The 15,568-nt window shown below is 40.8% G+C and overlaps 1 protein-coding gene and 1 long non-coding RNA gene across 2 annotated transcripts; both read right to left on the bottom strand.

The window, feature by feature from the left end:
- Positions 1–5,809: 5,809 nt before the first annotated feature.
- On the bottom strand, positions 5,810–7,041 carry LOC137602286 (uncharacterized). Its single transcript, XR_011037150.1, has 3 exons — positions 6,965–7,041; positions 6,471–6,629; positions 5,810–6,023 (listed from the first exon to the last, which is right to left on the bottom strand). It is a non-coding gene; the product is annotated as an uncharacterized lncRNA (long non-coding RNA).
- A 46-nt stretch (positions 7,042–7,087) lies between these two features.
- LOC137603175 (uncharacterized) lies at positions 7,088–14,479 on the bottom strand. The gene is made up of 7 exons (XM_068326415.1): positions 14,305–14,479; positions 13,818–14,006; positions 10,784–10,969; positions 9,204–9,287; positions 8,574–8,759; positions 7,633–7,836; positions 7,088–7,107 (listed from the first exon to the last, which is right to left on the bottom strand). The coding sequence occupies exons 1-7, from the start codon at positions 14,477–14,479 to the stop codon at positions 7,088–7,090; spliced, it is 1,044 nt and encodes a 347-aa protein (XP_068182516.1).
- Positions 14,480–15,568: the final 1,089 nt, after the last annotated feature.

The following is a 15,568-nucleotide window of genomic DNA, read 5'->3' as shown; positions in this document are numbered from 1 at the left end:
GTTACAATATGAGCTTTCCTTTGTAAATTCCTTCCATCTATCACGACTTGAACAAAACTGATGGAGAACCCAAAAGCATGACAGACAAGCAGGCAGATGGGTCAAGAGTCTCAAAAAGGGTTTAATTAGACTGGCAGGGCTCTGGTCCCGGGAATTCAGTCCAACAAGCAAACAAAGCAGACAGACGGCAGGGGAACTTGCAGAATCCGATTATCTCACAGGGTCAGGCACTAAGCAATCAAAGGCCTTGTTCAGATTAGTCGCCTATATCTGATTTTTAGCCCATCCAGATTGATGTCGCATATCTTGTTTGTAGACTGAACAGTCTCATACCACATGAAATCTGATTTTTGTGTGATGGATTGAAACCACATTCGGGAGATAGTTTCGTGTTGGATAGGGATAGAGGCGTCTGCAGTCTGAACAGCTCCCAACACTCCAAGCGGACTGTGATGTCATATTCACAACGCGAGAGCAAGGTGCCAGAAGGAAGAGTGTCGCGCATTACGGAGTGGTAAAACACGGAAAAAGAAATTGTACACTTGCTAAACAGCGTGAACAGTCATCTCTAAAAATCAGATATGGAAGGAAATCTGATATGCCTGCCATCTGCCATCAATCAGTAGCTAGAGTGTGCTCTCTTAATTTCCCTTCGGGGATCAAACCAGTATATAAAATTAAATTAAATTTAAAAAAAAAAATCTGAACGTGGCCAAAAACCAGACAGATCAGACGAGGGGTTGGCAACATGTAGGGTCCGGAAACAGGCAGGATCAAATCAGGATCAAGTGTCAGTCAGGATATAAAGTTTGGAAAGTCAGGATGGATACTAACAATCTGGCAGAGGGCTGAGCAGAGCATATGAAGAGTTCCGGCTGATTAGGTGAGTGGCTGCAGCCTGCAGGTGAGCGAAGGGAAGGTAGATGCAGGGAATGAGCTGATTACCAATGAATCTGAAATGACATGGTATGTTAGAAAAACTGAAACAAGACACTAATTGTCCAGAGACATGACACCATCTATCTTCCTAATCTGTTGTACAAGACTTGTGTTAAAATTGTAAATGAGGTAGATTCTTTCCCAGGTGTTAAGGTAAATGGTACTGATCACTAACCATCCAACCAGCAACGGGTTTTTCACTCTGACAAAAACGGTCTTACTTTTATCAGAGTAGGGACACTACTGCCGTATATCTGCATAGGAGTAGGGGTTGTAACCCAGGGGATTGAGGTGGACTCTGTAATTCTTCAATAGTACGCCAGGAGGAAGAGAATAGAGGAAGCCCACCTTCACCGCTGGAGTCTCCATTGGGTCACAAAACCGCTGTGTCTTACCTTGTGGAGTTTCCATTTCAGCTTGAGAGTCAGATACTGCAACACATTTTTTAAAAGAGAAGGGTCTTTAATTTTTTATCATTATTTTTAACAAGAGTCATATTTGATTGTCCATCTGGATAAGGGTGTGATCATCCCTGAGGTGGAACTGTTCAGGCTACGGTAGCAGTGTGTGGAAATGACCTGGCTCAGAGCTATACACTGAAAGTCCCTCACTAGCTGTTGAAGTCAGCTAGCATTTGGCTAACTAGTTAGCTCCGCTTCAGTCAGGTATGTGTGTGTGTGTGTGTGTTCATGTCCCTGCATAAGGCATATTCTCAGCATCATAGCAAACACATAACCAGTTTCATAGCAGATGAGGATGCTACTAAATCAGAACTGTCGTCTGGTTTCTGATGAATGAAAGCAGCTTTAGCTCTTCTAAGTAATATGAGAGCTGCATGTATCCAAAGCGACTACACCACTCATTAAAAAAGATCCTCAGCCTTTAGTTACAGCCTAATAGAAGTTCACTTTCACAAACCAAGGGTTACGTTGAACTGATCTAAACCCAGCATTATCCAGGCAGAAATCAAGAGGTGTATATATCACTCAATCCCAGCCTTGTGAGACACACACACACACACACACACACACGCACGCACACACACAGACACAGAGAAGAAGGAAAATTTAAAGTGAAGAACTAAGAGAAATCATAATAAATAGATAATAGGTCATCTGTGATCATCTATTGTCTTCTCCACTGATTTTTGTCCCATTTGCAAACACTGTGGGTTTCAATCCACAAATTCACCGTGAATTTGTTCACGGTGGTCTCAGTAGGATTAGCCCATGTAGTGCAGCTACGGAGTCACATTCGGCTGACTGAGAAAGCAGTCATTAATATCTTGATCACTAAACATTCACACAGCATCTGCAAAAACGGTTTTACCTCTATCACAGTAGTTACACTCCTGCCGTGTGTCTGCACGGGAGTAGGGGTTGTGACCCAGTTGATTCAAGTGGACTCTGCAGTCCTTCAATAGTATGCCATGAGGAAGAGAATGGAGGAAACCCGCCTTCACCCCTGGAGTCTCCAGGGGGTCACAAAACCGCTGCCTTTTAGCCAGTGGAGCTTCCATTTCAGCTTGAGAGTCAGACGCTGGAACATATTTTTAAAAGAGAGAACAGCCTTTATTTTTTGTCATTATTTTTAGCAAGATAGCTTTTCTTCCATATACAGGAAACAGCAGTTAGTAAGGACTTTTATTGTAAAAAGGAGTCATAGTATCAACTTTGATTTGTAAATTCCATCAATCGATCTTTTTTCTGTTGTGCAAGACTTGCCTTAAAAGTTTTTCACTTCCCCGTGTGTTAAGGTAAATTCTCAACAGAATTATTGATCATTAAACATCCACACAGCCTGTTTTTTAATCACAACAGACTAACTGACAAAAATTGTCTTACAGCCAGCAGCATAGGGATGCCTCATCTGGTTTTGCGTCCCCTCCTCGTCACGGAACCATGAGGGAGGTTCAGCGGAGTCTGAAAGCACGTAATGCATGAATTCATCAAATTGGGGGTCAAATTCTCCTAACTCCATATTTATAATTGTGTCAGAAATTAAGTCATCCATTTTGAACTGATTCTCTCTGATTGTTTGGATAAAACCAATATGTTGAATCTATGTGTTTCAGCTTTTTTTATAAGCTAACTTCAAAGCACAACTTTCTTCATGGTCAATTATCAGACCATCACTTAACAATGGCATCGTCTTTAGCTTTTATCTTGTTTCCATGGTCACAAGATGAGTTGAGTGGGATTATTTTAGATAGGGTTTAACTTCATGTAGTTGTCTTATGTATTTTTGAGCATTTGACTTTGGGATGATTAGGTCACCTAATTTGCATGTTTTTAGAGGTAAGAGCTGAAAAGCTGCAGAAAACCCACGCAGAAATCATACAGAAATTCATACAGATAGAATCGAACCCGGAACCTTCTTGCTGTGAGGCAACAGCGATACCTGCTGCGACACCATTCCACTTGTTTTGAGCAGTCATATATTTAATGAATTCTAAATATTAAATTCTTAAAAAATATATTTAATTACCAATAATTGCAAATAACAGACTGTTACAAGGATTTATCAAAAGCTGGCACAACCCAGGAAAAAACCGTAATATAACGTAACATAATAAGACAGTTATTTTATGAGCTTTGTCAGATGTGGAAATTTCCTTGGTGGTCCTGAAGGCAGCATCTCTCTCAAGTGATTGTAGGAAAAAGACTCAAACTATGCATTGAAAATATTCAATACTTCTCTGATTGTTGAGATTTAGTAGGTAAATATTGTAATTCCATCAAATGAAGATATTTTTATTGGGCTTTTGTCCATTCACTGTTTATATAAAAATCTGTATTGTAAGACAGTCAAGAAGACTAGTCGCTACTTGTGTCATAGCCTCTACTACCTTGAAATTTAAATTCAGGTCAATATATATTGCAACCTCATCCTCACCATCGCTGTGCCTGTTGGTACTGTATATACTGAATATATTTGAGGCTTTCCATTTCAAAATTCATTCAACTTTTAGTACTAATCCAGGTTTTGAAACGGCCTCAGAAGGAACCAGTCACGGGTCAATGCCAAAATATCAAAGGCCTTTATTTGTTTGGTTTCACAGCAAAAAACCACAGAGATTGCAGCGCCAGAGGGATATCCAAAGTTCCTAGTGACTGGACAGGCAGGGGTCGGTCAGGACGGTACATAGGAGGCAGGCAAAAAACGTAATACGTAATTCAAAGAGACAGGGCCATGGTCATACACAGGGCAGCGAAAGACAAAAATTGTGGTCAGAACAGGCAAAGGTCAGTCTCCAGAAAAATACAAAACAAGGCTAGACAGTCTCATGGTCATACGGAAACGGTCGAGGAAGTAACCATAGCGAATGGCATACACGGCTCTCTGCACAAACAAATGCTGCTCAACACTGATGGGTCGACATTGCAGTAAAGTTGCTTAAATACCCAGAGCAGGAGGACACTTGCTAAATTAGGTTCAGGTAGAATAAATTACCAGCTGAATACGTGGGAGTGAACAATGGGGAGTTCTAGACACCCATTAGATAAACACCAATCCATTAATTCCATCAGTCCATTAATTCCATCAATCCATTAATTCCATCCTTCTTCAACTGCTTATCCGGAGCCGGGTGGCAGGGGCAACAGTTTCAGGAGGGATGCCCATGCTTCCCTCTCCCCAGACACCTGTTCCAGTTCCACCGGGGGGATCCCAAGGCATCCTCAGGCCAGCCGAGAGACATAGTCCCTCCAGCGTGTCTTTGGTCTTCCTTGAGGTCTTCTCCCAGCAGGAGAGCTCCTCCCCCTATCTCTAAGGCTGCGCCCAGTCACTATGGAGAAAACTCATTTCAGCCACTTGTATCCGGGATCTTGTCCTTTCGGTCATACAGGGACCAGATAGCCCTCAGCAAAGGATTTTGGCAACCACATCAGTGACTTCAGCTTGGGTGATGGACTCATCCACCTCTGGTACCTCAAGCTCTGCTTCTTCCGTGTAAGACATGGTAGCAGGATTGAGGAGATCCTTGAGGTATACTTTCCACCGCCTGACAATATCCTCAGTCGAAACAACAGTGATTCACCTATCCCAACCCGAAGGCGCAAGGATGCAACCCTCTCATTCAACTGGGTGAAATCCAACATATGACGGCTGAGCTGTGGGGCTATAAGCAAACATACACCAGCCCGCTGCCTCTCACCTTGGGCAACACCAGAAAAGTGGAGAGTCCAGCCCCTCTCAAGAGTTTGGGTTCTAGAGCCCAAGCTGTAGGTGGAGGTGAGCCCGACTATATCTAGTTGGAACTTCTCAACCTCCCTCACAAGCTCTGGCTCCCCCCCCCCCCAGCGAGGTGACATTCCATTTCCCTAGAGCTAGACTCTTTGTCTGGGGATTGGGTCGTCGAGCCCCATGCTGACGACTGCCACCCAATCCACACTGCACCTGTCCCCCGACGGGTCAAACGAGACAGTCAAGGATAACAAGACCAGGTGCAATGACTCCAGAATATGACAGTAACAGAAAACCAGAAATGCACATGAAATGAAAACCAATAAATAAGACAAGGCCAGCCACATATGAATAAGGCAAAACATATGGCAGACATACTGTAGATCATCGCAGGTTTCAGGAATAGGATTTATGTCCTTGTTTTTCCTGAGTCAACTTCACATGGATTGTTATGATCGCAAAATAATGGCAATTGTCTGATGTAGAGAATGAATTAAGAGCGAAGAGGATATTCAACTCATTTGTATTTTTGAAAAAATAGAATACAACCAAATCACATTCATGTAGTTTTATTTTATAGTAATCAAGGTAATAATAATAATTGATCAGATTTATATAGCGCTTTAATAGAGACTCAAAGACACTTTACAGTGGATCCATTACTCCTTATTCATACATGGTGACAGCTGCCCTCTCTCCCCATTGAGCTACTTCCAGCCCTTAAGGTCTTCTTCTTGCTCTACCACTACGACGAGGGGCTGTCTGTTGTGTGTGGTCCATAATTGGCTGGATGCTGCCTGTGTGGGAGACCCTGCAGGTGGGCAGGTGGGTCCTGTCCTTCATCAGTTCACCAACACGTTGCCTCTTAGCTGGTAGAGTTGTATTGTCAGCTTCAGATGCTGAAAAACAATCAAACAAGAACACCCTTTGTTTTATTTTTATTTTGTTTTATTTAAATAAGATAGTTCTTGGCCCCATGATAAGGTGTTGTCTTATCTGTGGTGTGGCCTGCCTTTTGCCCATAGCAGGGATAGGCTGCAGCAGTGACCCACAAGGCAAATAACTGGCTGTCGATGAGACGATTGTGATCATCCATAATACAATATGTAGGAAATAGCAATTGATAAGGACTTTTAATTTGAAGGCGTCAAAATATAAGCTTTGGTTTGTAAATTCCCTCCATCCATCTTTTTAATCTGTTGTACAAGACTTGTCTTGTTTAAGTCAGGTTTCTTCCCCATGTTTAAACGTACAACAGCACTTTATAGTAGATTATTGATCACTAAACAACCACACAGCGTCTGTTTTTTATTAATCACATTTTACTCTGGCAAAAATGGACTTACCTTTATTAGGGTAGGCACACTCCCACTGTGTATCTGCACAGGAGTAGGGGTTGTGACCCAGGCAAGTGGCTTCGAATCTGCAGTTTGTGAGTGAGCCAATGGAAGCCTTCACCACTGGAATCTCCACAGAGTCACACAACTGTGGGGTTTCTATTTCATCTTTAGAGTCACAACACATTTAAAAAAAAAAACAAAAAAAACAGCATTCATTTTTTTAATTGTTAACATGACAGTTTTTCTTCAACATGTAGAAAAAATAGTAAGGACTTTTATTTTGAAGGACTCATAACATGAACTTTGATTTGTAAATTCCATCAGTCCATCTCTCTTATGTATTGAACAAGACTTGTCTTGAAAGGTTAAATGGGGTGGTTTCTTCCCCATGTGTTAAGGTAAATCTCAACAGCACTTTAAAACGGATTATTGATCATTAAACATCCCCACAGAATGTTGTTTGTAACATTTTACTATATATCTGACAAAAACTGTCTTACAACAAGCAGCATAGGGATGGTCCATGTGATTTTGCGCCCCCTCCTCGTCAGGGAACCATGAAAGAGGTTCAGCAGAGGGTGTGTCTGAAAGCAGGTAATGCATGAATTAATCGAATTGTGGGGTCAAACTCTCCTAATTCCATCTTTATAATCATGTGAACAAGAAGTTGTCCATTATGAACTGATTTTCTCTAATTGTTACCAGGACAAAACCAATATACAAACCAAACCAATATACAAAATCAATATGGTGAATGTACATATACAGTATGTTTCAGCTTATACATTTTGGTGGCGTCATAGCCTCCACCATCTTGACATTTAAATTCAGATTAATATACTGTATATCACAACCCCATCTCCACTTTTACTCTGCCTGTTGTTATATATGAATTTGTAGCTCTCCATTTCAAAATTCATTCCCCTGTTAAATATCTGCTAGAATGTATGTAGATATTCCCTGATGCTGTTAAAGTTTATATATAAGCTTTGATGAGGTAAATTACAGATAGGTTATTCTTTGCTATAATATTACCTATCCGACCACCTCCAGAATAATCATGCACATTCACATAAGGAAGGTCAAATGTGTTGCCAAAGGACACAATGACAAATGACTAATGGAGTGGGAATTAAACCACTAATCCTACAATCATTGGACGACTCACCTTCCCCACTGAGCCACTCCAGCCTCAAAGGTCTTCTTCTTCTTCGACTGCTATGACGAGGGGCCGTCTGTTGTGTGTGGTCCATAATTTGATGGATTCTGCCTGTGTGGGAGGCCCTGCAGGTGGGCATATAGGTCCTGTCTTTCATCAGGTCAGCAACACGTTGCCTCTTTGTTGGTTGAGTTCCATTCTCAGCTTCAGATGCTGCAAAACAGTCCAAAAAGAACACCGTTTGTTTTGTTTTGGGGTTTTTTAAAAGAGCTGCCGTCGTACCTGTATATGTATATGTAATATACTTTAATACTGTAATCCTCGTAGGGAAATTATTGACACTCTAGCACACAGTTAATCACATGCATATACAGTATATAGTGTGTACAGGACTGTAACACACACACACACACACACACACACACACAATGGGCCTTTGGGCATGTGGTGGGGAGAGGGCATGGCCAGTGGCCACCTTCCATTATCAGCTCACAGTCCGAGGTGGCTGGGCGGGAAAGGGAATTGAACCGCCAATCCTCTATCATTGGACGACCCACTCTACCAACTGAGCCACTGCCGCCCTGGGTGTGACCTGCCTTTCGCCCATAGTTATGAGGAAAGGCTTCAGCAAACCTGTGACCGGTAAGGCCGATAACCGACTGTCGATGAGACGATTGTGGTAATCCACAATACAATATGTAGGAAATAGCAATTGATAAGGATATTTAATTTGAAGGACACACTATATCAGCTTTGCTCTGTAAATTCCCTCCATCCATCTTTTTGATCTGCTGTACAAGACTTGTCTTAAAAGTTTAAATGAGGTGTTTCTTCCCCATGTGTTAAGGTAAATGCTTGACAGCACTTTATAGTAGATTATTGATCACTAAACAACCACACAGCATCTGTTTTTTATTAATCACATTTCACTCTGGCAAAAATGGACTTACCTTTATCAGAGTAGGGACACTCCCGCTGTGTGTCTGCACGGGAATAGGGGTTGTGATCCAGGTGATTGACTTCGAGTCTGCAGTTTGTGAGTGAGCCAGTGGAAGCCTTCACCGCTGGAGTCTCCGCAGAGTCACAAAACTGTAGCCTAACTGGTGGAGTTTCCATTTCATCTTCAGAGTCAAACACTGCAACACATAAAAAAAAAGAAAAACAGACTCATTTTAAAATTATTATAATTAACAAGATAGTTTTTCTTCAACATGTAGGAAATAGCAATTAGTATGGACTTTTATTTTGAAGGAGCCATAATATCAACTTTGATTTGTGAATTCCATCAATCCATTTTTTTACCTGTTGTACAAGACTTGAAAGGTTCATTGAAGTGGTTTCTACCTCATGAGTTAATGTAAATCTCAAAAGAACTTTAAAATGGATTATTGATCATTAAACATGTTGTTTGTAACATTCACTCATTTTCTCAACCCACTTCATCTGCTTGTGCAGGTCGTGGGGAGCTGGAGCCTATCCTTGCTTGTCTTAGGGCGTGAGGTGGGGAAACTCCGGGCGCGATGCCAGTGCACCGCGGTGTTTGTAACATTTCACTATATAACTGAAGAAAACTGTCTTACACCCAACAGCATAGGAATGGTCCAAGTGGATTTGTGCCCCCTTCTCGTCCGGGAACCATGAAGGAAGTTTAGTGGAGGGTGAGTCTGAAAGCAGGTAATGCATGAATTCATCAAATCGGGGATCAAACTCTCCTAACTCCATCTTTATAATCATGTCAACAGCTAATTCATCCATTGCCTTTGATTGTTACCACGACAAAACCTATTTGTTGAATGTATGTTTCAGCTTCTTTATATTCTAACATCAAAGCACAACTTCTTTTATGGTCACCTTTATGACGTAACAATGGCAACATCTTTAGCTGTTATCCTTTTTTCGATGGTTAAAAGCTGAGAGGCTAGAGGGGAAGTACAGCTTCTAGCCTCTCAGATGATTGTATTCGTGTCTTCACTTCACGTGTCTGCTGGAGCCTATCCACACTGGCTAAGGGTTAGAGGCGGAGTACAGCCTGGACTCACACCTCCGGTCACTTTGGGGTGATTAGTTCACCTAAATTGCATGTTTTTGGAAGTGAGAGCGGGAGAGAACCCACACAGAAATCATACAGAACTCAGCACAGAAAGAATTGAGCCCAGAACCTTCTTGGTGTGTGGCAACAGTGATAACCAATGTATCACCATGCCTCTGGCTTTGAGCAGTCTTACGATATTTTATGAACTCTAAAAATTTAATTCTTAAAAAATGCATTCAATATTTTTTTTTTCTGAGTAATCGTCAATAATTACAAATAACAGATTGTTACAAGGATTTATCAAAAGTTGGCGAAATCAAGGGAACTATCCAGATAGGCCAAAAGCAGGAGATAGTTATTTGATTAAAAAAATTTTTTTTTGTCAAATGTGTAAATTTACTAGGAGCTCCTGAAGGCTGCTACTCACAGATCTAGTGATTATTTGAAAGAGACTCAACCTATGGATTGAATTAGTAAAATATTCAGTACAGACATATTGAATATTTTACAAATTCTAAAACAAAATTGAGTTTTAGTAGATTAATATTGTAATCCCAGCAAATGAAGATATTTTTATTGGGCTTTTGTCCATTCACTGAGCTTATCACTGAGTTTATACTAGAACCTAGACCTCACTGATATCTTGTTTTGTTTCCCAACAAATCTGTATTGTGAGACATTCAAGAAGGCTGGTTGGCACTCGTGTCCTAGCCCCTACCATCGTGAAATTTAAATTCAGATCAATATATATTGCAACCCCATCTCCACCTTTGCTCTGCCTGTTATATGAAAATTTGTAGCTCTCCAGCAGACATGTGAACCACAAGGCCAACAATCGGCTGTCAATGAGACGATTGTGATCATCAACAATAAAATATGTAGGAAATAGCAATTGATAAGGACTTTTTAATTTGAACGAGTCACAATATCGTCTTACCTTTGTAAATTCCCTCTATCCATTTTTTAATCGGTTGTACTAGACTTGTCTTAAAAGTTTAAGTGAGGTTTCTTCCCCATGTGTTAAGGTAAATGGTCAACAGCACTTTATAGATTATTGATCACTAAACAACCACACAGCATGTTTTTTATTACTGTAATGACATTTCACTGTAACAAAAATGGACTTACCTTTACCAGAGTAGGGACACTCCCGCCGTGTATCTGCATGAGAATAGGGGTTGTGATCCAGGGGATTGACTTCAATTCTGCAGTTTGTGAGTGAGTCAGTGGAAGTCTTCACCGCTGGAGTCTCTGCAGAGTCACAAAACTGTAGCCTAACCGGTGGCGTTTCCATTTCATCTTGAGAGTCAAACACTGCAACACATAAAAAAAAAGAAAAACAGCCTTTATGTTTTATAATTATAAAAAAGAGTTTTTCTTCAACATGTAGGAAATAGCAATTAGTACGGACTTTTATTTTGAAGGAGGCATAATGTCATCTTTCTTATGTGTTTTTACAAGACTTGTCTTGAAAGGTTAATTAAGGGGGTTTCTTCCTCCTGTGTTAAGGTAAATCTCAACAGCACTTTAAAACGGATTATTGATCATTAAACATCCCCACAGAATGTTGTTTGTAACATTTCACTCTATAACTGACAAAGACTGTCTTACACCCAGCGGCGTAGGGATGGTCCATGTGGTTTTGCCCCCCCTCCTCGTCAAGGAACCATGAAAAAGGTTCAGCAGAAGGTGCGTTTGAAAGCAGGTAATGCATGAATTCATCAAATTGGGGATCAAACTCTCCTAACTCCATCTTTATAATCATGTCAACAGTGAAGTCGTCCATTGTGAACTGATTCCCTCTGATTGTTACCAGGACAAAACCAATATGTTGAAAGTATGTTTCATCTTCTTTATATTCAAAACTTCAAAGTACAACTTCTTTGTGGCCACCTTTATGATGTCACAATGTGACTTGTTAAGCTTTCATCTTGTTTCCATGGTTACAAGATGAGCTGAGTGGGATTATTACATCTTGCTTCAAAGCAGTGATATATTGTAATTGTTCGTTTGTCCGTCTCTTCGTATGTCCACCAAATATCTTCGCAACTGTTGCAGATAGAAAGATGAAACAAAAAGCAGATTACTCGGGCTGCAAAGGGGATGAAAATGAGATGATGACCTTGACCTTGGGAAAATTAGGTCAAGGTCAAATTTCAACTTTTGTACACTCAGGAACCGGATAAAATATAAAGACGAGGAAGGCCAGTGTGAGTAAGACCATAGATCAAAGCTAGTGCTTTGATCTACATATGCACTAGCTTTGATCTACATATGCACTAGCTTTGATCTATGGTCAAAGCTAGTGCATAGCTTTGACCTACCCTACCAATCTATGCACTTGTGAGGTGCTACTTTCAGGGTACCCTGTCCTGCCCTGGAAATAGGCCAGGGTAAGTGACGGGATGTTGCAGTCTCTGACTGCCTAAGTTCTTGTTTCTTGCAAGGTTGAGATCAGTTCAACGTAACCCTTAACTGGTGACAGTGAATTTCTATTAGGCTGTAAATGGAAGCTGACGCTGTTTTTTAATGAGTGGTGTAGTCGCTTTAGATACACACAGTTCTCAGATCACTTAAAAGAGCTAAAGCTGCTTTCATTCATCAAAAACAGACAACAGTTCTGATTTAGTAGTGTCTTCATCTGCTATGAAACTGGTTATGTGTTTGCTATGATGCTGAGGATACGCCTTATGCAGACACACAGACAGACACACACGCGCGCGCACGCACACACACACACACAACCTTACTGAAGCGGAGCTAACTAGTCAGCCAAATGCCAGCTGACTTCAACAGCTTGTGAGGAACTTTGAGTGTGTAGCTCTGAGCCAGGTCATTACCACACACTGCCGTCAGCCTGACTATGTCCTTGTCTGGGGAAAGGACATGCCAATCAATCAAATATGGCTCAGGATATGTCAATCACTCTGTCAATCACTCCTGTTGTTACAACAAGACGGGAGCTGTGACAAAAGGGATCATTTTGATGCTGTCAAGCCAAAGATTCCAAAAGATTTCAAATATTTATTGATGTAGGAGGCATTTGTTTTCTAGATACTTGGAGTTGGTAGGGTTAAGGAGGACCACAATGTGTATGCAGAGACCTGAAAATGTTTTTTTAATAATTGGACCCCTTTAAAGAATGGACAAAGAGTGAAGAAGATATTCAACTCTTTTGTATTTTCAAATCAATAGAATACAACCAAATCATATTCATGTATTTTTATTTTATAGTAATCAAGGTAATAATAACAATAGATCAGATTTATATATGCTTTTCTATACACTCAAAGACGCTTTACAGTGGATCCACTATTCATTCACTCCTCATTCATACATGGTGACACCTGTCCTGGGGCAGACTGAAGGAAACATGGCAGCCAATCCATGCCAATGGCCTTTGCAACCTCCACCGGAACAATCACGCACATTCACGTAAGGAATTGTCTTGCCCAGGGACTAGTGGAGCGGGAATCAAATCACTAATCCTACAATCATTGGATGGCCCACTCTACCAACTGAGCCACTCTGGCCTCATAGGACTTTTTCTTGTTCTACCACTACGACGAGGGGCAGACTGTTGTCTGTGTTCCCTAATTGGATGGATTCTGCCTGTGTGGGAGGCCCTGCAGGTGTGCAGGTAGGTCCTGTCCTTCATCAGTTCACCAACACGTTGCCGCTTAGCTGGTTGAGTTCCATTTTCAGATTCAGTTGCTGCAAAACAATCAAACAAAAACACCCTTTAAAAAAAAAAAAAAAAAGATAGTTGTTGGTCCCATGATGAGCTTCCATCTTATTTGGAGTGTGACCTGCCTTTTGCCCATAGTAGGGATAGGCTCCGGAAGACCTTTGACCCACAAGGCCGATAACCGACTGTCAATAAGATGATTGTGATCATCCACAGTGCAATATGTAGGAAATAGCAATTGATAAGAACTTTTAATTTGAAGGAGTCACTATATCAGCTTTGCTTTGTAAATTCCCTCCATCCATCTTTTAAATCTGTTGTGCAAGACTTGTCTGAAAAGTTTAAGTGAGGTTTCTTCCCCACGTGTTTAGGTAAATGCTCAAAAGAACTTTATAGTAGATTATTGATCACTAAACATCCACATAGCATCTGTTGTTTATTAATCACATTTCACTCTGTCAAAAATGGACTTACCTTTATCAGAGTAGGGATATTCCCACCGTGTGTCTGCACGGGAATAGGGGTTGTGACTCAGGTGATTGACTTCGAGTCTGCAGTTTGTGAGTGAGCCAGTGGAAGCCTTCACCGTTGGAGTCTCCACAGAGTCACAAAACTGCCGCCGCGGAGCTGGTGGAGTTTCCATTTCAGCTTGAATGTCAGAAACTGCAACGCATTTAAAAAAGAGTAACTTCTATTTTTTAACATTGTGAACAAGATAGTTTTTATTAAAAACTATCTTGTTCACAATTAGTAAGGACTTTATTTTGAAGGAGTCATAATATGAACATTGATTTGTAAATGCCATCAATCCATCTTATCTGTTGTACTAGGCTTGTCTTGAAAAGTTCAGTGTGGTGGTTTCTATCTCAACAGCACTTTCAAATGGATTATTGATCATTAAACATCCACACAGCATGTTTTTTTAACTTTTCACTATATATCTGACAAAAAACTGTCTTACAACCAGCAGCATAGGGATGGTCCAAGTGGTTTTGCACCCCGTCCTCGTCAGGGAACCATGATGGAGGTTCACCAGACGGTGATTCTGAAAGCAAGTAACGCAGGAATTCATCAAACTGCGGGTCAATCTCTCCTAACTCAGTCCGTGTAATTGCATCAACAATTAAGTCGTCCATTGTGGACTGACTCTCTTTGTTTGTTCTTCTGTACAGCATATGGCTCCGCATTGTGCTGGCGTCGCACCCGGAGTGCACCCTGTCTCACAGCACAACAAAACCAATATGTTAAATGTATATGTTTCAGCTTCTTTATATTCTCACTTCAAAGCACAACTTCTTTATGGCCACCTACATGACAATGGGAACGTCTTTGGCTTTTATCTTGTTTCCATGGTTTCAAGATTAGCTGAGCGGGATTATTTTACATAGTTTTACTTTTAAAAAGTAGATTACTTAAATCCCGCTTCAAAGCGGCCATATATTGTAATTGTCAGCGTTCATGTGTTCATCCGTCCATTTGTCTGTCTGTCCGTTTGTTCGTCCATTAGTCCACGAAATATCTTCGGAACCGTTGCTGACAGAAAGATGAAACAAAAAGCACATTACCCGGGTGGCAAAGGGGATGAAAATAAGGCGATGAGAAAACTAGGTCAAGGTCAAGTTTTGTACACTCAGGAACCGGATAAGATAGAAAGACGGGGGGGAAGGCCAGTTTCAGTAAGACCATAGATCAAAGCTAGTGCTTTGACCATTGATCAAAGCCAGTGCTTTGATCTATGAAAGTAGGTCAGAGCACCAGCTTTGATCTTTGACCTATGCAAGTAGGTCAGGGTAAAATTTGGAATTCGGGTGTCGCGGGATGTTGCAGTCAGAATGAATGAAATGAATGAAAATCATTCATTTCATTCATTCAAGTAAGTCCCTTTAATGGGAGAGACAGAAAATACCCTCAGCAGTCTAGACCTATAGCAGCTTATGACATTGCTACTAGAGGTTAAAGCAATATTATCAAAGTGAATTACAGTGTTAAAAATATGATCTCTAAGGTGTTTAGGACCAATAATGATAGCTTCAGGTTTATCAGTGTTTAGAATTTGTAGAGCATCCAAGACTTAATGTAACTGTAGCAAGTCTCTAACTAATTGGTCAGAATTGTTGGTTTTAATTGACAAATATAACTGGGTATCATCTGCATAGCAGTGAAAAGGAATCTTATGTTTTCTGATAATATTACCTAACATATACAAACCGATTAGCCCCAGAACG

This window comes from Antennarius striatus, chromosome 10 (assembly GCF_040054535.1).
Source record: "Antennarius striatus isolate MH-2024 chromosome 10, ASM4005453v1, whole genome shotgun sequence".
NCBI classification, from domain to species: domain Eukaryota; kingdom Metazoa; phylum Chordata; class Actinopteri; order Lophiiformes; family Antennariidae; genus Antennarius; species Antennarius striatus.
The sequence above is the reverse complement of the archived record's forward strand: the minus strand, read 5'-3'. Positions and strand labels throughout refer to the sequence as shown.

What these genes read in the sequence shown, in the direction of transcription:
- LOC137603175 (XM_068326415.1), bottom strand. Translation starts at nt 14,479, where the DNA reads ATGGACGACTTAATTGTTGATGCAATTACACGGACTGAGTTAGGAGAG. An exon ending in CCATCCCTATGCTGCTGGTT is followed by an intron (nt 14,007 to 14,304) that starts GTAAGACAGTTT and finishes AATGCGTTGCAG; the next exon opens with TTTCTGACATTCAAGCTGAA. An exon ending in ATATCCCTACTCTGATAAAG is followed by an intron (nt 10,970 to 13,817) that starts GTAAGTCCATTT and finishes TATGTGTTGCAG; the next exon opens with TGTTTGACTCTCAAGATGAA.